At 30.2% G+C, this 24,657-nt stretch overlaps 6 protein-coding genes across 13 annotated transcripts in view; 4 read left to right on the top strand and 2 right to left on the bottom strand.

Annotated features, from left to right (window-relative positions):
* The first annotated feature begins 79 nt into the window (after positions 1-79).
* LOC132907666 (uncharacterized) lies at positions 80-2,763 on the top strand. Of its 2 annotated transcripts, none has more exons than XM_060960973.1 (8): positions 80-357; positions 895-1,077; positions 1,167-1,353; positions 1,428-1,556; positions 1,623-1,808; positions 1,883-2,147; positions 2,247-2,433; positions 2,511-2,763. In XM_060960973.1, exons 2-8 carry the CDS (start codon positions 951-953, stop codon positions 2,585-2,587), a joined length of 1,158 nt encoding a protein of 385 aa, XP_060816956.1. In that variant the 5' UTR covers positions 80-357; positions 895-950; the 3' UTR covers positions 2,588-2,763. The 2 variants fall into 2 exon arrangements, with proteins under 2 accessions (XP_060816956.1, XP_060816955.1); XM_060960972.1 differs by having other exon boundaries at positions 80-366.
* LOC132907670 (small ribosomal subunit protein mS37) lies at positions 2,752-6,263 on the bottom strand. 3 transcript variants are annotated; one of them, XM_060960980.1, is made up of 3 exons: positions 6,231-6,263; positions 3,096-3,225; positions 2,752-3,021 (listed from the first exon to the last, which is right to left on the bottom strand). In XM_060960980.1, the coding sequence occupies exons 1-3, from the start codon at positions 6,246-6,248 to the stop codon at positions 2,789-2,791; spliced, it is 381 nt and encodes a 126-aa protein (XP_060816963.1). In that variant the 5' UTR covers positions 6,249-6,263; the 3' UTR covers positions 2,752-2,788. The 3 variants fall into 3 exon arrangements, with proteins under 3 accessions (XP_060816963.1, XP_060816965.1, XP_060816964.1); XM_060960982.1 differs by lacking the exon at positions 6,231-6,263 and adding an exon at positions 3,724-3,874; XM_060960981.1 differs by lacking the exon at positions 6,231-6,263 and adding an exon at positions 3,406-3,867.
* On the top strand, positions 4,310-11,926 carry LOC132907661 (glucose-6-phosphate 1-dehydrogenase). 4 transcript variants are annotated; one of them, XM_060960962.1, is made up of 7 exons: positions 4,310-4,510; positions 9,103-9,227; positions 9,525-9,892; positions 9,989-10,587; positions 10,685-10,890; positions 10,976-11,136; positions 11,218-11,926. In XM_060960962.1, exons 1-7 carry the CDS (start codon positions 4,495-4,497, stop codon positions 11,306-11,308), a joined length of 1,566 nt encoding a protein of 521 aa, XP_060816945.1. In that variant the 5' UTR covers positions 4,310-4,494; the 3' UTR covers positions 11,309-11,926. The 4 variants fall into 4 exon arrangements, with proteins under 4 accessions (XP_060816945.1, XP_060816947.1, XP_060816946.1 ...); XM_060960964.1 differs by lacking the exon at positions 4,310-4,510 and adding an exon at positions 7,391-7,409; XM_060960963.1 differs by lacking the exon at positions 4,310-4,510 and adding an exon at positions 7,481-7,622.
* Positions 11,766-16,594, bottom strand: LOC132907658 (striatin-interacting protein 1). Its single transcript, XM_060960960.1, has 11 exons — positions 16,267-16,594; positions 15,833-15,949; positions 15,483-15,766; positions 14,916-15,408; positions 14,625-14,838; positions 14,365-14,519; positions 14,049-14,293; positions 13,745-13,972; positions 13,502-13,673; positions 13,227-13,431; positions 11,766-13,129 (listed from the first exon to the last, which is right to left on the bottom strand). The coding sequence occupies exons 1-11, from the start codon at positions 16,351-16,353 to the stop codon at positions 12,864-12,866; spliced, it is 2,466 nt and encodes an 821-aa protein (XP_060816943.1). The 5' UTR covers positions 16,354-16,594; the 3' UTR covers positions 11,766-12,863.
* A 120-nt stretch (positions 16,595-16,714) lies between these two features.
* Positions 16,715-20,310, top strand: LOC132907671 (protein wntless). Its single transcript, XM_060960983.1, has 12 exons — positions 16,715-16,960; positions 17,254-17,441; positions 17,512-17,617; positions 17,687-17,811; positions 17,889-18,044; positions 18,123-18,300; positions 18,373-18,500; positions 18,589-18,594; positions 18,666-18,827; positions 18,901-19,128; positions 19,242-19,395; positions 19,489-20,310. Exons 1-12 carry the CDS (start codon positions 16,855-16,857, stop codon positions 19,587-19,589), a joined length of 1,638 nt encoding a protein of 545 aa, XP_060816966.1. The 5' UTR covers positions 16,715-16,854; the 3' UTR covers positions 19,590-20,310.
* A 1,391-nt stretch (positions 20,311-21,701) lies between these two features.
* LOC132907669 (ubiquitin-conjugating enzyme E2 H) overlaps positions 21,702-24,657 on the top strand; it is a 49,858-nt gene continuing 46,902 nt past the window's right edge. For both annotated transcript variants that reach the window (XR_009658237.1, XM_060960977.1), the window contains exon 1: positions 21,702-22,376. Coding sequence is in view for 1 of the 2 variants with exons in the window: in XM_060960977.1 (XP_060816960.1) it covers positions 22,324-22,376 (53 nt within the window). In the remaining variant the exon portion in view is untranslated. The remainder of the gene's footprint in view (positions 22,377-24,657) is intronic.

The following is a 24,657-nucleotide window of genomic DNA, read 5'->3' as shown; positions in this document are numbered from 1 at the left end:
CTACAAGGTGGCGCGCAAATCAGGAATTGCGTCGTGTTATTGAATACAGTATAGTGCTCCGATAATTGGCCAGTTTTCATTTGGCCAATTATAGAAAAAAGAATATTTCTAGGAAATTTTAAATATTTCTCTCCTTCATTAAGCATGAGTGAGATGTGGAAACTTTATGTATTTTTTTATTCTACATATATACGTACATAACATTAAAATTTCAGTTCACGTAGTTTCAAGAACAGGTGGGGATAGCAATGGCCATTTAAAGGAGCAAAATTCCGGTCAGTTAACCCGGCAGTACTATATTCTATGTGCAGGCACATTTTAGCGAGGATGGTGACGCTATTATAGTATATGTTACAGGTTTGTATAGTACGTGTCACTAGTTTTAAGCTCTCGTAGTCTCAAATATTCACTATCTAAATAAAATGCAAAATATGAAGCGTGATCAGTTTATGTTAAGAGAAAAGTAAAAATAACATAACTATTTTATACAATTTTATTAGTTAAATTATTGAAATTTTGGTAAACAACAAATTTAAAAAGGCGCCATAATGTTTTAGCGCCTCCAGCCGTTACAAGTAGAATGTTTGCTTTCTTTGACATTTAATTTCTATATAAAATTTAATGAAAAGTTAAGTGAAAAGCATATTTTTTAAATTTTATAGTTGTTAACAAAAGGATTCTGTATATTACAAAGTGAATTCTTATGTATCTTTAGTGTATGTACATTAAAAAATGAGTGTACTATTATTCAACATTTGAATACCTGATTAATTGTAAATTGTAAATTGTAAAAAAAACTAGTATAGCAGTTAAATAGATTTACACAAATTGATGCTAAAAAAGAATAGTAGTGCGTAATTGAGACTCGTTTGAGATGTATATTTACAATTTTAGTATACATGATGTACTGCTGAATCAAATACTGAAATGTAAAAAGAAAAACATACACAATGTTAAAAATATTAAAGGAATATAAAGTGACTATCTTTTTGTTTCTTCCTATTTCTTTCTTATTTGCAATTGATGGAAGTGCAATATTGAAAGAATTAGGAGAGAAACAGTACCAAATGATTAAAGGTATATATTATTTAATCCTATACATAAAAACACATTTTTAATCTTATAATTGATTATATAAATTATGTTATTATTGGTATTATTTATAGCAAAATCTTCCTTATCGCAACATGGGATTTGTTGGCAGACTGTTATCAATGCAATAAAAATTAGTTGTGATAAATTAAACGATCAAGAGCATGTTCTTATTGCTTTAAAATTGACAAATTGTTTTTTAGAAGACTCTGGACATAAAACTTATGATTGTCATCTTATTGATGTAGAAAATCAACGCCGGTAAATTTATTATACTTTTTAATATATATACATTGACTTTATTACATTTATTTAATAATTCATTGGTTTTACAGAAACTGCATTAATAATATGTCAGATAGAGCATTTAGTGTGTATAATGAATTTTATGTGCACACTACACACATGTGTTTTTATTTAAATTATGAAGCTTGGCGAGTTGAAACTGACAATACCATTAAACAGTAAGTTCTCTTATGTTTAACCACTAATATGTTTTGGAAAAATTATATTATTTTCTTTTATTATAGATTATACCAAGTTTCTTCTCGGATGAGGGAACAATTGTTAGAAGCTTCAGAAATACAAGGAAACATGCTTGAAAGTCAAAAACAGAGTCTACAAATGCAAAACAAGCTTTTATCTCATGGAAAAGAACTTGGTTCTGTATTAAAGTCTTCTTCTGAAAGTGTTAACAACCTGGTTAGAGATTTTAAGTAAGTACATCAAAGTTTTTTACATGTAGTAAATAAAATTTCTATCAATGATAGTCTAAAATTACTAATTATAGAGAATCAGCAAAAGATCAAAGAGAATTATTGTTCCAAATCTTTTCATATGTTCGCACATTTCAAAATTGGATTGTTGGAGAAGTCTCTTGGTTTCAGTCCATTATATATTACACAATCAGTTGTATTCTGTCTGCAGTGTTTAGTTCTTCTAAGAGAACTGCGGATGCTAGAATCACTCTCTTCACAATCCTAAGTTTAAACGTTATTGTAGAACGAATGTTAGTTCAATATTATGATAATGTGTATCATTCCATTGACAATAAGGTAATATACATTTGGATTTATGAAAGTATTATTAATATTATTTTTTTTATACTACTAAACAGCCAACATAAAGAAATTAATTTTTGTTTCTTAATTTAGCACAGCTTAGTGAGTACAACATGGATGTATAGAAAAATAGCTCTCACTCTTTGTGCTATTACGTTAATTTGTACATATTATTATTACAGAGATGAACAAGTAGAAAATTATAAAGCGCTAAAACGCATTGAACATCAATTAAGTACCATACAAGAAACTACATCTATTTCTACAAAACATCCAGTCCGTATGTATTGTAATTTTCTGCTATAATATAAATTGAATACAATTGATTAAAATCATTTTGCTTTTATCCATATATAGGTTATTGTACACGACTAAGTGTCAAACGTTTGCAAGCACAGGCAAATAGACAGACTAGTACAGAAGCTCTTTTGTAGTATAAATCAAATTTATTATTGTTTATTTTTATTATATATTAATTATTATAAATATAAATTAATTAATATACGCGTATTATTTACATTTATTTACTAATATATTAATATATAATATCCATTATAATAGCGAAAACATGAATTATATACAGGTGACAATAAAAGTATTTTTTATATAATACTCTAACATTTTATTTAAAATCATTAAACAGTTGGATACATACGTAAGAGGTATGTAATCTGTTTACTTGTAAGATTTTTAGTATTAGGAGTAGGAACTTCAACTCTTTGTAATTCCTTGTATGTAGCAGAATTTTTCATATATCTGTTATAACATCCATATAAGTTTCCTATTTCTTTGTCACACTTGCCATCTTCAAAATTATTTTCTTTCCAACATCCAAATAGTAGTGTCATTTCATATAAACATTTATCCTCTAAAATACGTAAGAACATTATTTATAATAGTGTTATAAAAAGATTTCATTATACTATGAAATATAATATTTACCAAGAGTTTTCATTTGGCCCCCACAAACTCTATTTCTTAATTTTAAAGGCATCACTTCGCTAAACGGCACTTTATCTACATTTTGAGCCACTCTTGGACGTTTCAAACATATCGAGCTTAGTCTCATTTTCTAAAAACGAAAAATTATTAAATGATTATAAATATGAGGTTAAGAAATCTTGAAGAAAGGTTGAACTTTTTATAGAATTCATTAATTATTATTAATATCAACCTATATAGTATTATAACATTTCAAAAATTCTCTAAAAATACATTTTTAAGTAATTATTTCATTCAGTTAACAATATACCTTTGATATTACAATTTATTTAAAGGAAAACGTTTCGTAACAGATGGCGTCTACCACTATCAAGGATTAACGAATCAACTCATAGTCAATTGATAATAACACATTGATTGCTAATAGTAGCACCATAATTTATATTGTTATTTATATTATACAAAATTTCAATTCTATATATAATTATTATAAATTAACTTCAAAATGACATTGTACAGGATGTATTTGTTTTTTTACTAAAATTTACTACGTTATACAATCTCTCCGACGAGACGAAGGAGCAAGTGTAAATAAAATTTGATTGCTGCGATTGCAACTATTGATTACCGACTAGTGAAAGTTGAGTGTCAGATTTTGTTTACGTTTACTGCCTCGTCCTGTTGGACAGATCACGATCATATTAATACGTCTCGATGCGAAAGCCTAGGGAAAATCGTCTGAAAATTGAGTCGTGATTAACTATGAAAGATAAACATGGAAGACAGGAAGGTTGTCGTTCTGCGCATGCTTGATATGCTATGAATATCTCAGACTAAGACAGAGATACTGTACTCATCTCTGTCTCTCTCGTAAGAATGCAGACTTTGTCAATCTTTTATGTTGATTTTTCAAGAGTAGATGCGGCTCAATTTTCAGATGGTTTTCCCTAGCAAGTATCGAGATCTGTTTATATGATTGTGGGACAGATTATATATTATTGTTAGTATATATATATACATCATAAAAAATCATATCCGAAGATCTTAATAATACTTAACAGTTAAGAAATAAAATGTTTATTTGTATTATTTAAATGTTTGATATAAGAAGGCGTAAACTTCATATACAGAATAAGAGAAAGGAAGAAAAGCACGAGATTGGCCCAAAATAAGGGTGGCGGGGTACTGCAAGAAATAAGTTTACGAACAGGATTTTCAAATGCCAGTTGATCAGTTCATGCGTGAATCACCGTATTATGTTTTTAAGCGTAACCTTAATTTCGTGAATTTTTTATAATCATTTCGAAATACATCAAATAATTCTTAAAATACGCAACAGAATACTTGTGAAGTTGTACTTTCTATTATTTTACATTCTTTATATTTTCTTGTGTTTACAATGGAAAAAGTAAGAAGTAAGTTTTTCACTCATTTATATACTCATTTATATATTGTAAATTGAGATTAATGCATTGCTTACTCTATAGAGTTTTTAAAGTAGAACAGTTTTATTAGCCACCTCTCCTTTATGTGTATATATGTTCGAAAGTAATAATACTAAATAAATAATAATACTAAATTCATTTCTAAAGTTTTACTATATTGGTAATATTTCTAGTACAATTTTTATGAAATCGTTGGTTACTATTTTTTTGGGTAGTATATTTACATTGCAGGATCATACAATTAGATTTTTCTTTTTATAGCACGTTCTGATAAAAGATAATTAGAAAAAGATATTAACATTATGTTTATCTTGATATATTTACCGGTAAACCATTCATACATATGTATGTCCTAAACAGCATATTGTTGATTTTACTGTTTTATATGTCTTATATTATTATCGTTAAACATGCGTTATTGCAACAAATATTTAAAAATAAACTGCATCCTTTATACGTGTTACATTCTATATTCCTGCAAGTCATTGTAAATGAAATGAAAGTAGGTCTACAACATCAATTTGACATTGAAAATTGTTGCATCAAATGGTACGGCCTATTATGAATATACGAATATATATTTTGAGTTATCTAATGTATTTATGTATCATATATTTATAAACCTGAATTGCAAATATAAAAATGTATCATATATTAAAAACCGATTTGCAGAAATTTATTCGATCTATTATTAGGAAGATTGATTCGCGGATAAGTGTCTGAAGATTTCAAAGAAATTAAACTACTTGAAGCAATGAGACTGCGTATATGGATCGCGCGACTTTTGTGTTACGTCACGCGTTACTGTTGATAAATGCGTGAAAAAACTTATCAGGCAATGCGCACTTAGATTAACATAGATGTGGAGTATTCTTTACGCAAAGAATATCGAACAGTGAATTCCACAACAACTTCATATCTTTACAAAATTTTTAAATAAAAATCCGGAATGTTATTGTTTAATATTTTTCTTAACTTATCTGTGAATTATTACGAAGATTATAGTAGGACAACAAATCGTGATTTTCCTAACCTACAAGTAAATTACGATACCATAAAATCGATCACTATCTTATGCAATGATAATAAAAAAAGGTGAAGAAAGATACTAGTACAAATAAATAAAATTTGTTTGTAATATTTACGTAATTAAACGATATTTATATGGAAATTATAAATTTCAAAACAATAAATTTAAATTAAAATTCTACCGTAACGTGGAACTATATATTATTTTTATACTTTAGTATAAGATTATAGTGTAATTTTGTTTTTTATTTATTAGTCATGCTTTTTGTTTAGTCCGGATATTATGCGTTTCATTTATTACAATAGTACTTTTCTTAGAGGTTATACAATATTTATTTACCTTTATTAAAGGTACATAAACACATTCAATTTCTATTAAATTAATATAAAATATTAATTAAAATCTTTGTATTCATAGCAATGAGAACGTCAGACTACGTTATCTATCTAACAGTGCATTAATCGAAAATTAAGTTTACGTCGTTACTTTGATTTGTTTAGCATATTATCAAACGTGTGTAAATAGTAAAGCTTGGTTATGAAAACGGTTCTAGGATATATATCTTGTTTAACAAATCTATATATGAATACTATCAGAATTTTCTGACATTATCCAAGAGCAAACATCAACCAACTCACATAGGATATGACTATGACTCACATTTTGTTGCAAAGTCATTGGCTCTTACGAGATTCACACGTGGCCATTTTATGTGTTCATATACATGTATAGCACATACATACACGCTTTCACAGTAAATTGATATCATGGAAGGTGTGTTGATCGTGACATAACTTTATTGACGTAAATAATTTTTTTATATACCTGTTTACCTGAAAATACGAAGTAAATAACAAAAAAATATAAAAATGATTGAAGATGTATGTACTCAAGTTACTACAATAAAAATTACGCCTGATAATGCATTAATTCGTATTGTAATAATGATCAACATAATATGCCAATAGTTACTATTTACTATTAATGTGTATTATTGATAAAAAGTACCTTGACATTCAATAACGAATAGTTAGTTCGATATTGAATAATTAATTTTAGCTATTACTTTTTACATTATCATGTCCTTGATTTCTGCTCGTAGTCTCTACGCACCGTCGCAGGTAATATTAGGTACTCTCAGGACACTTAATAACAAGTGTTCCTTGTTTTTTAATTCCTAACATGTTTTCGTAACTACCTTTTGAAGGAAGTTCGTAAATGTACTATTAAGACTAAGTTAATTAATAACCAATTGTTATTAAAAGTAGATAAAATTACATATTTAATTTATTAATTGTACATATATTGAAGATATGAAATGAAATAAACTTATGATAACATGAATTTTGATCTGCGAGCTAAAAGGAAAAAATTGGAAATTTACTGTAATAAAAAAAGCAGTAATATTATAATTATGTAATCGCACAACGATATGATATGTGGCAATTTCATTATGATTTATATTTGTACTTATCCGTTAAAGTTACATGTGAAAACAGATAAGAAATTAGATTTTCGTTACAATTAACCATTTATTATTTCTTTTTTCTTTTTTGTAATTTTCTTATGCATAAAATACAAACTGTTGAAATAAATTATAGTTTAAGAGAAAACAACAGTAAGAATAAAAGGAAAGATAATACAAAGGAAATGTATTACAGAAAAACAATGTTTTTCGTAACGATATTTTACAATGTAAACATTTTGAAGAAATAAATAAGGAGTTTAATGTTCTTTCTATTATTAGCTCAATAGAAAGGAATAGACAAACACAAAGAATTTGGAACACTTTATTGCTTTATAGAGCTTAATTCGCAAGTATCTTCGGCCGGCGTCCAGGTATTTTTCTGCTTCGAAACCTTGCATCTTTCCGAGGCTGTAAAATAGTGACAGTGTCGATCGTGAGTATCGTGACGATTAGTTCGAGTTAAACAGTTGAAGCGCACGGTGAGCTTTGGACGTTCTTTTTATTTCTGGTTGGATTACGTTTCTGGCGAAAATTTTGATTTTCTACGCTAAGCCTTATTAAGGAATTTTTCGTCAAAATGATGAGTAAGTTTTGTTAAAGTGCTTATGTGTATTATTTTCTTCCACTTTTTGTTATCGGTGCATTTTTAGAGGTGTGTCGAAATATGGTTCGCAGAAAAGAATATATTAACTATGGATAAGTGATAAGGAAAGTAATTATGTTGAGCTGTGTACATCTATTAAAAAAGAAACGTTTACAACAGAAAATTTTATATTTTCAAAGAATTGAAATTTCTTAATTTGACTGTTTTGTCTGAGATTTCAATGTTGTTGTTTATAAATAATCAATAAATCGACTGTTTTGTTTAATCTTACATAAAATTGTGACCGCAAATTGTGCTTCAAATTGGAGCCCTTGAGTTGAACGTGTACTTACATTATATAGAACATACTTTATCTCTAATTCGTATATCTTGAATTCGAAAGTAGATACGTATTATTGAATGTGATAGTTCTTTTTTTAAAATTATTTTTTGATTTTTTACAGATATTTTGTACTTTTATTCGATCCCATGTTCGCGCGTTTTTATATTATGTGTTGGATAAAAGATATTCACGAAATGGTTAACTTTATTGTCGTTACGTAAGATTTGTGGAAGTTAATTTGAATAATAAACGTATATTCTTAAATACATATGTTCGACATATATTTTACATGTTTAGGTATTCCATGATACTCTGCTAACACATAAGTTTTACTCAATGATGTTATCCTTTTATTCGTTTTATTCGTTCGTTTTTATTCTAATATACGATCGAATAATAAAATATTATAAAATTAAAAAATGTAATTACACTTTTCTACGTATTTTATTATATCTTTTCTATTGTGATTAGATTGTTACCTAATCGTTATCAATATCAGAACCTTGCAAGCTTCCGTACAATTTTAATTTCGTTAGATAAAAGTATTCAGTTAAGAGAGCTATGTTGACTGATTACAAAGCTATGTAATTAAATCTTCGATTTAAAAGAAAGCAAACATTGAAAATATATATCAGCTTTTTAAGCTTTGCACTTAACGATAAAATCTTAAGTAAAAATAAAATTTCACCTTTGTAATTTGAATGCGACCAAGTTTCGTTATTTTATCTCCATGTGTATCTTATTAGTTCCGCTCTTTGAACTCGCGACAAGTATTTCATGTTCCAGTGACTTTAAAATGACTTTGATGCGTCCAGTTTCATATTATATCTCATCCCTTCCTTTAATTTGTTCTTCTTAAATTTTCAATTTTTCCATTTTTCAATTTTTCAATTTTCCAATTTTTCAATTTTTCAATTTTTCTTCCTTTTTGTGAAATGAAATTGAATATTCCATTAAATATTCAACTTAAAAGCGAATACGCTTAATTACGCGCGATATTCCAGCAAAAATAAATTACTAATTGTGGAAAGTTCAAATCAATTTTGACGCGTACCAGCTCCACGGTACCAATAGCTATTTTTAAATTAATTTGTCAGTAACACAAGTTCTCTGTATGATGATCTCTTCTGTTTTACAGAAATGTCCACAGAGGAAAGCCTGCGCTTCATCAGGCAATCGTTGAAATCGGATGAAATGGATCATCTTGAGGGTATCCATTTCGATAGATTGTACCCTCACGTGTTTGTTACCCTCGGAGCTTCTGTAAGTAGAATTTTTCTTTCTAAATATAGAAATAATAATAAATTTTTTTTTTTTAGTTTTAGTTTATTTTGGTTTTTACAGTTTGTCCTGAAGGACATTTGGTAAAGTATTATATCTTATTATTGGTAATAAAAAAATAAAAATAAAATATAGCATGTGGGTGACTGCGGGGTACCATCTTCGTATTTGCTAGAAAATAATAATATGAATATAGAAAAATTAGTTAAAAAAAATTAGAATAAAAAAGATAACTAATAAATCCAAGAAATTAACCGAGAAATTTTATGCTAAATTTAGGGTGATTTAGCGAAGAAGAAAATCTACCCAACGCTATGGTGGCTATTCAGAGACAATCTTTTACCAAAACCCACCACATTCTTCGGTTACGCGCGCACAAACCTGACTATAGATCAATTAAGAGAAAAGTGCCATCCATACATGAAAGTGAAACCAGATGAGCAGGAAAAATACGAGGAGTTTTGGAAACTGAATCACTATGTCGCTGGTACGTACGATTCGCAGAAAGGATTTGAAGAGCTGAACAATGAGCTGAAGAAATACGAACAAAACTATCAAATCACTCACAGACTGTTCTACCTGGCCTTGCCGCCGAGCGTTTTTGAAAGCGTAACCATACATATTAGGAACGTTTGTATGAGTCACAAGTGAGTTGCATATATTTCACAGTTATCTTATGCTAAGTTAGTTTATGCTAAGATCGACGTCATATAAAATATATATGCATTTCTTTTCTTTTAAAGAGGCTGGACCAGAGTGATCATAGAGAAACCATTTGGTCGTGACACAATTACGTCACAGTATCTATCCGATCACCTAGCGTCGTTATTTAAAGAAGATCAGATTTACCGTATCGACCATTATCTAGGCAAAGAAATGGTTCAAAATCTGATGACTCTGAGATTTGGTAATCGAGTATTTGGTCCAACCTGGAACAGGGATAACATTGCTTCTGTACAAATTACATTTAAAGAACCGTTTGGTACACAAGGAAGAGGCGGCTACTTCGATGAATTCGGTATCATTAGAGATGTGATGCAGAATCATTTGTTGCAAATTCTATCGTTGGTTGCGATGGAGAAGCCGGTGTCTTGTCATCCAGATGACATTCGAGACGAGAAGGTAAAAGTGCTGAAGTGTATAAAGTCTTTGGAGTTGGAGAATGTTGTGTTAGGTCAATATGTTGGTAATCCCGAATCGACTGATCCTGATGCTCGACTTGGTTATTTGGATGATTCAACTGTACCAGCTGGTTCTAATACTCCCACATTTGCTCTCGCCGTGTTAAGAATTAATAACGAACGATGGGACGGTGTTCCGTTTATCCTCAAGTGTGGGAAAGGTAAGTGTGGGAAATGATATAAGCGTATTGATTTAAAAATGATTGATTTTTTAATATATGATCAGTTTTTTTAATGTGGTGCTATATTTATGATCAGCATTAAATGAACGAAAAGCAGAAGTTAGAATACAATATCAGGATGTATCTGGTGATATATTTGATGGAAAAGCGAAGAGGAATGAATTGGTAATTAGAGTGCAACCAGGTGAAGCGTTGTATATTAAAATGATGACGAAGTCGCCGGGTATCGCGTTCGACATGGAGGAAACGGAGTTAGATCTTACGTATGGTTACAGGTACAAGGTTGGTTCAAGGATTCCCTATTTATTATGGTTGTGTGTATATAGGAACTTTAGAGATATTTCTATTAATACATGTGATTATGTAGGGCCTAAAACTCCCGGACGCGTATGAACGATTAATTTTGGACGTATTTTGTGGCTCGCAAATGCATTTTGTACGTAACGATGAACTTTCGGAAGCGTGGAGAATTTTCACGCCTCTGCTTCATCGAATAGAAAATGAAAAGATCAAACCAGTTCCATATAGGTAAGTTAGTCTTTCTGCCAACCAAAAAAGTATTTTTGTTTTTTATTTTTCTAACTAATAACGTATACTATTCAAATTTAGTTATGGTTCACGAGGACCTAAAGAAGCCGATGAAATGGCGAAGACAAATAACTTCAACTATTACGGTTCGTACAAATGGGCGAGACACTAAGATTTTTGCAACGTTAATACTGTAAAATATATACATATACTATATAGATCGCAAAAAACTATACCACAAATCATCATCTGTAATCATTCCACATGTCGTACAGTAAGGTGTGTACGGTAATTTCCAAAATTTTATACGCACATTGTAACTAATTTATGCATTTAATTTATTAAGAAGTTGAATTTATTTTTTGAAGCAGCCTTTAAGTGTAAAATATATTCTACTAGTTAAATCATATGTACTTGAAAGACTTTAAACATATGGCTAATATTTATATCAGAAGTATCTATGAATAAAATGTGATTGTTTCATTTTTAAACATATGTCGTTCCAGGAAACAATTTATAGTAAATATATAATGTTATGTGTACATATTACATCTATATTTTTATACAATAAATTTAGCAATTTGTAGATAACTCTTTAAAAACTTTTCCAACCATTTAAAAATTACAACTTGTATGTAGACCATAATTTTATTTTACTTGTGACGATTTAAACATGACGCCAATCACATGAAATATCCTGTACAGTAAATAAAATAACATAAATTATGTGGTACTTTGCGTTGAAATTGTTTAGATATACATTACAATAAATAAGTAAGAGAAAGTTGAATATTCAGTCTATAATTTATATACTCTACATTTTAAATATTTATCTATCAAATCAAATAATGCTATAAGACGAAAGCACCATAGAAGTGCTTCATACATTTTTGCATCATGAATTTATATACAAGTGATTTTGCTATTCAGCTCTTTCTCTCTCTCTCTCTCTCTCTCTCTCTCTCTCTCTCATATAAAGAGATCACCTACACGTAACACACAGGTCAAACACTCATTACATTTAATAAGGAACAAAACATATTTAATTTACAAAATTAGCAAATTTTTAAGAAAAAATGCAATTTAAATTAAATTAATACATTATACATGTTAACATTTATATGTTTGTATATACCGTATCGTGATGAATATTGCTATGCAATGACAAGTCACAATAAAATAGAGTACATATAAAATAGAAATAGAGTACATATAAAAATTATAAAAAATACGGGAAGTTCCAGCTGGTATACGATTCGTAGTTTGTTACATTATTTGAAATTAACATTTTAATTTACAGAAACTTATATAATATGAATGTGAATGGCATGAACCATATATTTGAATAAGGTTACCCTACTTCTTTATGATTATTATATATATTCTCTTACAACTATAATAGTAATAATAAAATATTGCTACAAGTAATGCACATTGAATTAAATACACACAAATAAATGTAAAAAAATTACACATTATCTTGTAAACCATCCTTGAAAAGTCACTAGTCTTTTTCTGAAACGTTCATTAGATTAGGATTACTCACTGATCAATGTATACAAACCAAATTCAGTTTCCAATGCATCGATATGACAATGTCTTTTTTGAACACTTCACAATAGTATATAATTTATAAAAACGTCAAAATTTGATCCAGGTCTATGATTGACGAAAATACGATTTTAATATTATATATGTATATATATTATATTACACTTATTAAAAATTTAAATTTCACATCCTTCAGGATCCAATAATTCATCCCAATTAATACTTCTTTGAAATACTTCTTGTTGTAACCATAATTCATAATGTTGTTTAAATTCATCGCTTAATTCCATATTTACCCCGAGTACTGATGTAACAGAATTATCAACAGGTTCCATATCTTTATCCTTAGGAATATTAGTGTATCGTAGGTTATTGAATCGATCAACGCAAGAACGTAATACGCACTCGTCTACTTGGAAATCCCAAGGTCGTGCTTCTAGATCTAATTAATAAAAAATAAAATAAAATATTTATATTTTGCTTTTAAATATACAAATTCTATATTAAAATGATATTAAACATTATCTAGAATACATTACCATTGCCATAAGCCCAATCATCATTCAAACGATGCCTAACTTTTGCATATATTGCACTGATTGTTTTCATATTAGTTTTTCGCCATTGTCGCCCTAAATACCTAGTTTGCATTTTTAGTAATTTTAAGACATATAATTGCATCATTGCATGTCTGACTTTTAATGTACGTTTTAATATGGGTGCTGATTTAAAAACGACTAACATCTATAAAGATAGATAAGATTAAAACAGTCATAGTAAATAAATAAGTATAACAATTAAAAATAATACACACCATAATTCTACTATGTTTCCACTTTGTAAGTTTATTAAGAATACGTAATAAATTAATGCACGAAAAAACGTTTCTCCATGAATATGGTAGATTATCCCCAGTTTCAAGATTATCTAGGGACACATCTGGTTGTTCTCCAATAACACACATAGGAAAATCCAAGATAGGAATACTGTAATGACAAGCGTACTTATTAAGTGCACTTTCATTAATGATTGATTTGCTTTTGTAATTAGAACTTACACATTTTTAGCTTCTATATAAGCTAGAATATTCTGATTTAAAAATTTTAAAACAAGTGGTATACAATTAGCAAATACTAAATGTTGTGACATGAATTCAAACTGATATATGTGATTTAGTTTAAAATGTTTTAACAGAAGAAGCAATATGGCAGATACTGCTTTAACAATGATTTCTTTATGTCTGCTTACATCAATACCGAGTTTCATCGACTGAAAAACAGTCATGCTGTAAAAAATAAAGACATTTTATACATTAAAAAATCTTTAAAGTATACGTTTTCCACATAGATTTATAAACTTACGGCATTTGTCCTGGCAAAACATCAGCCATAATATTGGTACTATCTGTCTTAGCTTTACTGGTGGGTGCAGCAGCTAATAAAATCTTTAATAATGCAATCATATATTGTGGTACAAATGGTAATATAGCATGATATACAATTTCAGTCGGTGTCTGACGAATTGGAAACCTTGGAGTGCTTATAGGATTTCTAAGCATTTGTTCCTCTTTTTGGATTTGGATTTCAGCTAAAGATGTATACATATGCTAAAAATATAAAGATATACATTTTATTTCTTCAAATTTATAAGTACAGAATGTATGATAATTTAACTTACTCTTTTAAGTGTATTAACACCTTCAAGTATTGGTTGTGGTAAACCTGCCAAACTTTGTCTGTCTCCTTCCAAGTTGTAACCAACAAATTTTAATCTTGATGCTTCAAGAAATGTATCAACATCCTTTTGTCTCACCTTTGGTGTCCATGGTAAACCTATGAAAAATATATTACTTTGAATAAATAATGTAATATTTTTAAGGAAATATCTCTTTCATTCTTTTACTTCTTGAAACTGAAATGTATTTATAAAAATATTACTTTTTCCCTTAGTAAGTTGTGGGGTATCAGGTCTTATTGGAGGCTGATTGTTCTCGTTTTGACAGTAAGTTCGTAACTGAGTCAAAACAGTTTGGTTCATAAATACATTAGCTTCTCCTTCACCTTCATTGTTTGTAGTATTGTTCCCCACTTCTGCACCTTCATATTCCATTCCCAAGCCTGGTTCATCCAATGAACTTTGTTTCATTAAAAACTGAAAACATGAATTGTCAAATAATAATTCATTAAATAGAAATTTTTAATAATATTTTACACAAGAATATAGCATACTCGTCGATAAGATCTATGATTCTTTTTTTGATTTTGTGTTTCAATTAAATCTGCTGCACTGACAGGAGGAGAACTAGGTCTCATAGTCTTTGCAACTTCTAAAGTATCTTCTTGTTGTGTATCAAGACCAACTTCTTCGCGATATTGTTTTTTTAACTCCCTTAGTGTATCAATACCACCCAATGATACCAAGATTAATTTCCACAGCAATAAAAGAACCTTTTTCATTGGAAAATGTGGAGCTGCTCCACTACAGAAGTATGTCACCATGCCAAGAAGTTTAACTATAAGCAACTCTTCGCCATATGGATTTATTAAATCTTCTTTGAAAGATTCAACATTATTCTTATAAATACTATGTTCTATATTTTTCATTTCTTCCCTCATCACCTCTGTTATAATATATAAAACAGACAAAATTACTCTTAAATCAGTGGAATCATCAAGACTAACAGATATTTTCCTCATTGCAGATGCAGTTCTCCTACTATTCCTAAGAATACGAAAATATGAGTTATAAAAAATTACTGATACATAAAACTCTCTTATGAAAATGAAGCAACATACGTAATTTCAATATTAAGAAGTTCAACAAATGCTGGGAAAATTCCAGCCTCATATAATAACATAACATTTGTTCTGGTCCATTCTCGTTGCTCTTCATCAGACTGTACTTCAGCCCAACAACCTTGAGCTAAATACAAGATGCACCTTGCTGCTTTCATTCTTAATTGTTTGTTAGAAACCTCTAACTGATCTAATAATTTGTAAATTACAGATTTCTGTTGTGCCTCTGATAAATTTTGCCACCATGGTCTTAATTTATATAATTCCATTTGCTCTTCAAATGCCTAAGGATAAACACATCCGTGTTGTGTTAGTATTTCATAGAGTATTATGAGGATGTCTATACTCACTGTGAGGTTAACATGTAATTCAGACTGTTCTGAATAGCTGTACAATTCAGCAATTTCATTGGCATGCTTGTCCGCATCGTCATAAACAAAGTCCAAATCCGTAGATTTAGATGTTTCCTAAACATAAAAATAAAAAAAAAGGACATGCAAAAATGTTACTATTTAAACGTTAACATTCTTTTTACTTCAATAAAATATCAATTATAAGTATTGTATGTACCATTTTATGTATATTAATTTCAACGATTATTATTCAGAAAAGGATATGAGACGTTATTCACGTAACGTTTGATTTGATAAACAGATTGTGATAATCCAGGCATTAAGTAGTATAGGCTTCTGTCAAAAAGGTTAGAGACAACTTGATCCACGCCGATAATTGTTACTTATTTTTGGCAGGATTTTCGCACTTAGTTGACAAAGCATTTACTCACTTCGGTACTCATAATTCGTTGCTGTAGAACTATTCGGGGAAGATCACGCTTCCCATTTCCATTCGCATCCATCGCTACGTCACGCATTTTCTAATAGTGATTAGAGATGCAGTATGTAATGCATCTCAGACTTAATTTATGAATCGATATTTTTTCTCGACTACTCGAACCATCCGCAAATATTTGATCGACAAGTTTTGTTATCGATTTCTTAATAAAAAAAAATCGATGTACTATATTGCGTTCGATAATGTTTAATAGTTTCCGGGTATATTCAAAATTTTATTGATAGGAACTGAAAATTGTTGCAATATTCCTATACTTTCTAAATCTCTGCAATGATCGTTGGCAACATTGAATATAAGATGATTGGTTCATAGGATCTTTTTAGAGATTTTCATAAGAATTTCTATAAATATTGGTATGTCACAGCTTCCATTTTGAAAAGCGAAGCTACTCGAAAAGCACGTTAAACTGCTCTTCACATAATTTCCGAACAAACGCGTCTCCTTGTGCGTCATTTTGGTGACTTTGTATTTTGAATAGATGATATTATAAACGAGTACAGTAAATAATTGTATTTAAAAAATGCAGGGAACAATCATAGAAAATTTAAGCGGTAGAAAGCTTTCGGTACTTGTAATATTACTCGTTATCGCGCAAATAGTTTGTTTTCTAATAGGCGGGCTTATTGGTAAGTTAAGAAACGTCAAACATTTTTGTTACAATTGTTACAATACTAACTGTAGTTAAATGCTAAGTTTGATTTTAAATGTATTAAGAAGATACCAGATCATATGTAAATAAATAGTTGTATATTTACTTTTTAAAATATTATTAAGGATAATTGTAGAATTTATCTATTCTCTGTAACAAAAATTGTATTGAATAAAAGTGATGAATTTATTTACTAATCATTCCAATTAATGAAATTGGTTACTACAAATAGCTATTTATAAATCTATTAACTTATATATAATATTTTAGCTCCAACTCCAGCTAGTAGCCAGAATGTGCTTGGTACACCTTGCAAGGATATTCGTATAAATGGATCTGAACCAGGAGGAGGAAAATGGTTTTATTCAAGGGGAAAAGGATCATGTACTCCTGTTGATATGAATCGGTTTAGCTTTGACAGTCACCGTCAAGCATATCAAGTTGTTTATACATTTCAGGTATGTGTTTGAAATTAAGTTATATCAATAAATACAAATCATATTTAAATATTTATTATTTATTTTACAGATGCCTGTACCTCGAAGTAGCATGCAACTTGATTATTCTAGATGGCAACAAAACTTAATAGGTGTTTTGCAAGTGGATATTGTTTATCACAGTCAGATAGAAATTGGTGATCTATCAAAAAATATATATCTATTATTAGATATCAGTTATGTATATTAACTGTTATTTCTTGTAGCTCCTAGGACTAAGATAACATTGGATGCAAGACTTGCTTATAGGAACAAAGGAGATCCAGATGATGCTTGGAAACCATATGCAGCCTCTGTGGTAGAAAGAATGCTAGATTGTAGTATTGATGATGTAAATATATAAAATAGCAGTTATGATTATATTAATTAAAGTAGATATATATTTATTGATATAGTTATTTTGCATAGGCAATGGAGCAGTACAATTACAACTGCAGTGTGGTACCATTGTTTGAACTTGGATCTCTATTCCATGATTATTATCTTCTAAATATTCGTCTTCCTGCTGATACTGATAGAAATATTAATCAGGGTTTGGGACATATAACTGATTTATGGTTCACAGTAAATATCTAGCATTTCAAATTTAATTTTTATATATATAAAGTTTAGAAATACTAAGTTAGCATTTTTATATATCAGGCTATCAATCAAAATGGTGGATTTACAAAAGTGTGGGTCAGTTTAAAAACTATTTACTTTCCAATCGTCTTGTGTGTTCTTACTTGGTACTGGAGACGAGTACATATGCTTTCCAGATCACCAGCTTTATTGGAGTACTTACTTTTAGCATTGGGTATAGCTTTGTCATTTTTAAACAGTAAGTTGTATAGTTTTATTTCTGGTATATAAGAATTGACTATATATTTATGTTTGAATGTAATTCTTTTAGTGCCTCTAGAATATTTAACACTTGCCTATGATATGCCATTTATGCTTTTATTGGGTGATATTAGACAGGGAGTGTTCTATGCAATTCTTTTATCTTTTTGGCTTGTATTTGCTGGAGAACATCTTATGGTATGTACATCAAATATATGAAAATAATTTGACTTTTTATGTACTAATGAATTCTTTCTGTTTATGCATCACCTTCTATCACCTACAGATACAGGTAAGTCTGTCATAATATTTTATATGATTGTTTTGTCATGAAAATGTGATTTTTTATTGTTTTCTAATTAGGAAGGTGAACAAAGAAATTCTCTAAAATGTTACTGGCGTCATCTTTCTGCAGTAGGGATTGGATGTCTATCATTGTTTGTATTTGATATGTGTGAACGTGGGGTACAATTACGAAATCCATTCTACTCAATTTGGGTCACAGATCTTGGAACTAAATTTGCTGTATCCTTTTGCACTAAAAAATCTTCTTTCTATGTTCGAACAGTTTGTATTCCTTGACATATACAATAAATAGTTATCTTTTATAATCTTAGCTGGAGTATCAGCTGGCGTGTACTTAATATTCTTGGCTTACATGATATGGAAAGTATTCATGAATATTAGTGCAAAACGAGCTGCATTACCTAGTATGAGTTCGGCGCGACGTTTACACTATGAAGGCGTAATATATCGATTTAAATTTTTGATGATTGCTACACTATTGTGTGCATCTTTAACAGTTGTTGGTTTTATTCTTGGCCAGGTATTTATTTCAGTATTGTGTTTGTAAATATTGCGTTCATATTAACAATTTAATGTGTGAGGGAGAAATAAATTAACATATTGAGGAATGATGTCATTATACTCATAATATAGGTCGCGGAAGGGCAGTGGAAATGGGATGAAGAATTACATTTGGAAATGACATCAGCATTTTTCACTGGTGTATACGGGATGTGGAATATTTACATTATAGCATTATTGTGTTTATATGCACCATCACATAAACAGTGGCCTATTGAACCATCCGGTAACTATACTTCATATATATGTTTCTATATCTCTTTATTAATTATTTATTGTACCGTATTCTCAATTTGGTGTGAATTTAATTTTCTTTCAGAAAATAGTATTAGCGAAGAAATTGAATTTTCACGTTTATCTACTGATCCTAATGAAACGTTGTCTTTGACAGCATTCGCACGAAAAGCAGCATTAGAATAAGTAGTACACATTTTTTATAACAAGTAGAACAGTGGTAACCGACCAGTCAACGCAATTTTGTACTTAAACTTAGCATGGAAAATTATAAATATGAATTAAGGACTTCCGATATTTATAGAGAATGCAAGGACTGATTATACTCTGACAAGTAATCTTTTAATGCCAAAATTAATTATTTATTATGAAAAATATTTTTTAAGCTTTACTTTTTCTATGGTACATTTACTTAATATTTTATATAACTATTACTTCTAAGCGAAATGAATAGCGAGCCATTTTATCTTTAGATTCTCTTCATGTTCGTCTTTGTACGTTATCAAACTAGAATAATACATAGGTATCGTTATTTTATAAAACATTCCATCTTAAATCTAAATATCTTCTATTCAACAATTTACATTACCTATTTTCGTTAACGATAAATAATCTATTCCGTCGTTTCATAGAACATATCAATATTGGGCATTTATCCATAATTAACATTTGTAAACGTGCATTTTAATGGTAACTATATGATAGTGAACATGGGTATTTCAATATTATTTATTATTAACATACAAAAAGGATTAATCTACATTTGGCAGTATTAAGTTCCTTTCGATCAATATTTATAATATTATACATATTTCATACATATTTTTACTAACTCCGATGCATTATTGCTATAATTATTAGAGTTTAAGACGTATGCATGCAACAAGGTAGACCTGAACAGAAAAAGGGTGCAATAAATTTGTAACAATTTAGTAGAATGAATTTAGTACATATTACTTATGTAGAGTACTTATATTTGAAGCAGCAGAACTAGTATTTTCTATATCTCCAATGTATTGAATGAATTGTATTAATGAACAATAATTGAACAAATTTTGTATATTATTATCATATTTTTGAAATAATTTTAAGAACACGAAATAACTAAAATGTAACGTATTAATAATTTAACAAACTCAAATTTTTGTATATTTTTATTATTGAACTTTGGTATAGTATTCACTTCACACATTTTTCTTTTGTACATTAGACAAAATTTTATATTCGTAATTTTTATACATTTTTTAAATAAATCAATTTGTTAGAATAACTTTATCGAATTACTAAATATTATGATAATACCATATGCGATATATGTATATATGTTATGTATATGTTAATATTCTCGTTGTAGATATGTCTTTTGTTTCAACGTTATTAAACGTCCAAGTAAAAGGCGAATTGTGCCACATTCGACTTGTCGAACCGTCCTTGCAATTTGTTTGTCTACAAGAATAATTGCTGTGTAATTGAACTATTTCCTTATAATTTTAATCGTATACGCGCTCATTTAATTTATCATAATATGTGTGTGAAGGGTTAATTTCAAATGTCAGATTTCTTAAAATTTAATAGATATTGGATTTTATATCGTTGGTTAAAAAAGGTATTTATAGGATATTTATAAATATTTTGTGTATTGTGTATATCTTATTAATATTTATATAAATATCAGAATTCTCATAATGTATTTAAATTCAAATTCCAGATATATGTCATTGATGTATACTATTTCACAGTGTTACCAGGAACTAGTGATTTTTTTATGTATTTTTAAAATTAAACATTAATCAATTCATATTCAAATTTATCCATAATCATCTTGTACTTATTTTCATATACGATAATTTTATCACAAATGTTTTGCGTATCTTAAAATCGTAAATACTTCATGACGTAAGTGGTTATATATTGTACGTATATTGTAATCGTCTTATTTACGGAATACAACATTAATTTAATGTTTCATATATGTTTCGTAACAAAGTAAGTAATTCGCGTAGATAAAGCATCTAATAATAAAATATAAACAAGTATTGGAATATGTATATTCTTTGAAATTTGAGTATATTTCTTTTGTAAAATATTACCAAATACATATATCTATTGGGTATGGAATTTGAATTTCGTAGTTTTCTAGAAAATGAAATAGCAGGCAATATTAGGTAGTTTATATGGAATTCGGTCTAATTCTAGTAATATTGGTTGACCGAAAGAACCAGCGGTGATTCGTTGGATCATAGCAGGGATTTTGTATTGTGCGCGCGCATTCACTGGCACAACGTGAGACAGAGGTAGCAGCAAGGAAGAGAGCAGTGCAGAAACGGAATCAGATGCAGTGAAGTCTGTGAGTTGACAGTGGGGTGCACGAGAACAGGCGTTCAGTAGTGGTGGAGGCGGAGGAGGTTTAGGGGAAAGAATTGTTTTCTGTGTGCGCGAGAAACGTGTCGACAAGTAACGAGTCTCTGAAAACGGGTCGTCGTTGGTGATGGTGAAATGATTCTCTAGCCCGAGGTTTTTGACTTGGTCCGGACGGACAAAAGAGGAAGACCTTTTGTATATCGCTGCTGTTCAAGAGACCGTACGTTTGTTCATCCGTAGAAAACATCATTAAACGCTGACGTCGCGGAATTCGTCCCGTGTCGTTTTCCTTCGTGGCGAGCGTCCGAACATCCAACGACTGACTTAGCGACCATCACGCGCGCGTGTCTTTGTTTTTTTTTCTCGGTGCTGAATAACTGTACGAGGAAAACAGAGAGAGTGTGTTATATCACAGTGGTGAAAAGACCGATACGTTTCGTGGGTTTCTGCTGTGGTAAATAATCCGTAGCAGTCAGAGGCCCTTCCTAAACGACAATCGAGCTCAGCTGATTCAAGGACTTGCTGCTGAAGGGCTCTGCTGCGTTAATAGACGATAAATATGTCGTCCCCCAGCGCTGGAAAACGACGTATGGACACGGACGTTCTCAAATTGTATCCTTGAAATTCACTTTTATTTCTCCTACTTGCTATTTGTATCTCTGTCTTCTTTTTTCTTCTCCTTCTTCTCATCCCCACTTCTTTCTCTCTTTGTCTCTCTCACCCTTCTCCTCCCTCACCTCACTGCTTCTATCCCTTCCCATTTTCTTGTTCTCGTTCTTTCTTTCTCTTTCGCTCTATCGCACGTGCTTGCAATCGAGTGCAAGAGAGGTCTGCACATGGGTTTGCGAATGCAAGACCTACGCAGTATGCATGTGCATGTTACCGCGGGATCGGTTGTTTATCATGTATGATCGGTTTATAGGTCGACGAGAAATAACGCGGTGCAATGTCAATGGTGTTTCACGAGACGATGAGGGATATTTAATTCCTCGTTTTGTCGATGACGGGACACAGCTGTTTTTAACCAGCTGACTCTACGTCTCTGTGCTACGTGTGTGCGCAGCTTTATCTTGTTCGTTTATTAACGCACGGCGAGTGTATGCTATACGGTCGTGGGTTTTAAAGGTTAGATTTCATTTTTTTTCCTTCAGTTCTTTGTTTCATCTTAGCCTTTCCATTTTGTCTCGTATCGCAGATTTCACTAACGAAGTTTTTAATGTCGAGACCGGTTGATTCGAATGGATTCGTATTTGAAATATCCTTTATATTTATACATACATTGGCAACCGTAAATATTTCAAGTTGCGCGTCAAAGAATGGCAGACACATACATACATACAATATATACATGTATATATATATATATGTAGCGTTGGTTTGACATAGAGTGAAGCGCAAGTAACGATAATTGAGACGTCATCAACGTGTTTCAACCTCAACCGAGTAGTTCATGGGAATGACGCGATGTGTCAAATTTTACACCGATAATAATACGTAAAAACGATAAACAATATAAATGAAGAGTAAGAGGAGAAGAAAGGGCAATAAAAATAATATAGTTACAACAATGTCGCGATTTTTTCTTTTCATACAATGATATCTTCGATAAATCGCGTGACAATAGTGACTAATATTTTCTTAACCCTCCACGGTAAACATTTGAACTAGGTGGAAAGAACAAAGGTAATATACGCTTTCTCATAGAAATGCGAAGGAACGATGACGTTTCTCATCGCTTCTAATCATCGTATTTAAAGATAAAAAGATCAATTGTTTTAATAACACGTACACCTCCTAACGACTATCTTAACGTTGTTTTAATATTATCAATGTCATGGAATTCGTTATTTCTAACTTTCGTTTAAACCTCCATGTAACAAACTAATATTGACACAAAAAATTAAGATATATAATAATTCATAATTATAAAGACAAAGGAACAAATTACAAATATACCTGTACATGTTTGTATCTGACCTCGATTCGTAAGAAATTGATTTTTGCGTAACGTAACGTCGCGTCTCGCTTATCATTGCTGTGCAGACGTTCATGTACGAATGCTAGTCAGTTTTTCTAGAACGATGATATTCTCTCTCTCTCTCTCTCTTTCTCCACCGAGTTCTTTAGTGCCTCGTAACATCGATCAGTCTTTGTTGAAGCTTACATTAAATTTGCAAGCGTTTCGGTGAGCAAAGTGAATTGGACGTGTTCGTTCCTTCCTTCTTCGATAGAGATCCCCCGTGTGAGTTTTCAAATTTCTCGAGAGCCTTTCTCTCGATTCGTTTACTTGCACTAACGTTAGTAATAGTCCATTTTTGAAAAGGCATCTGTATTTGTGCAAATATGTTTCTTATAAATTTCGTTGATGTTTATATATCTTCGCCGTTTATACTTACGTATTTGTTGTTTTAGGGAAACTCGATAAAATTTGTATATATTTTTGTTTGCGGGGTAAATTTTTCATTTAGCACATTTTTCACTTATATTTGTAATATTTTCATCTTTGCCTATATTTTGATATTGAACATTTCCTTTTTATATTTTCCGTCAACCTTAAAACAATTCAATCGAAAGTATTCCGATATTTTTATAAAAAATAAAAATAGCAGAAAGTTACACGGTTATTTACTTTAAAAGAAAAGGATTGTTTGTTTGCGTAATAATGAAAACATAAAAAGATTCCAAGCGAAGCTAAAAGAAATCGATGCAGGTCTGCTTCAACGGGAACTTTAAATTCTCGCATTTCAAATTCAACTGAATTTATACGGCGATTCGATCAGATAAATAAAGTTAGATAAATATTTCCATTTTAATAACGGTGAAAGCGGACTGTATGCATTATAGAATCCGTATTAATAGCGACTTCGTGATAAATAAGCCGACAGTCTAACTC

This window comes from Bombus pascuorum, chromosome 6, assembly GCF_905332965.1.
Source record: "Bombus pascuorum chromosome 6, iyBomPasc1.1, whole genome shotgun sequence".
NCBI lineage: Eukaryota > Metazoa > Arthropoda > Insecta > Hymenoptera > Apidae > Bombus > Bombus pascuorum.
The sequence above is the reverse complement of the archived record's forward strand: the minus strand, read 5'-3'. Positions and strand labels throughout refer to the sequence as shown.

What these genes read in the sequence shown, in the direction of transcription:
- LOC132907666 (XM_060960973.1), top strand. Translation starts at nt 951, where the DNA reads ATGTTAAAAATATTAAAGGAATATAAAGTGACTATCTTTTTGTTTCTT. An exon ending in ACAGTACCAAATGATTAAAG is followed by an intron (nt 1,078 to 1,166) that starts GTATATATTATT and finishes TATTATTTATAG; the next exon opens with CAAAATCTTCCTTATCGCAA. An exon ending in TTCTACAAAACATCCAGTCC is followed by an intron (nt 2,434 to 2,510) that starts GTATGTATTGTA and finishes ATCCATATATAG; the next exon opens with GTTATTGTACACGACTAAGT.
- LOC132907661 (XM_060960962.1), top strand. An exon ending in AACGTTTGTATGAGTCACAA is followed by an intron (nt 9,893 to 9,988) that starts GTGAGTTGCATA and finishes TTTCTTTTAAAG; the next exon opens with AGGCTGGACCAGAGTGATCA. An exon ending in ATCAAACCAGTTCCATATAG is followed by an intron (nt 11,137 to 11,217) that starts GTAAGTTAGTCT and finishes ATTCAAATTTAG; the next exon opens with TTATGGTTCACGAGGACCTA.
- LOC132907670 (XM_060960980.1), bottom strand. An exon ending in GGGCCAAATGAAAACTCTTG is followed by an intron (nt 3,022 to 3,095) that starts GTAAATATTATA and finishes TACGTATTTTAG; the next exon opens with AGGATAAATGTTTATATGAA.
- LOC132907658 (XM_060960960.1), bottom strand. Translation starts at nt 16,353, where the DNA reads ATGCGTGACGTAGCGATGGATGCGAATGGAAATGGGAAGCGTGATCTT. An exon ending in AATTACATGTTAACCTCACA is followed by an intron (nt 15,767 to 15,832) that starts GTGAGTATAGAC and finishes GTTTATCCTTAG; the next exon opens with GCATTTGAAGAGCAAATGGA. An exon ending in TATATAGAAGCTAAAAATGT is followed by an intron (nt 13,674 to 13,744) that starts GTAAGTTCTAAT and finishes TTGTCATTACAG; the next exon opens with TATTCCTATCTTGGATTTTC.
- LOC132907671 (XM_060960983.1), top strand. Translation starts at nt 16,855, where the DNA reads ATGCAGGGAACAATCATAGAAAATTTAAGCGGTAGAAAGCTTTCGGTA. An exon ending in AAGTTGTTTATACATTTCAG is followed by an intron (nt 17,442 to 17,511) that starts GTATGTGTTTGA and finishes TTTATTTTACAG; the next exon opens with ATGCCTGTACCTCGAAGTAG. An exon ending in TCACAGTCAGATAGAAATTG is followed by an intron (nt 17,618 to 17,686) that starts GTGATCTATCAA and finishes TATTTCTTGTAG; the next exon opens with CTCCTAGGACTAAGATAACA.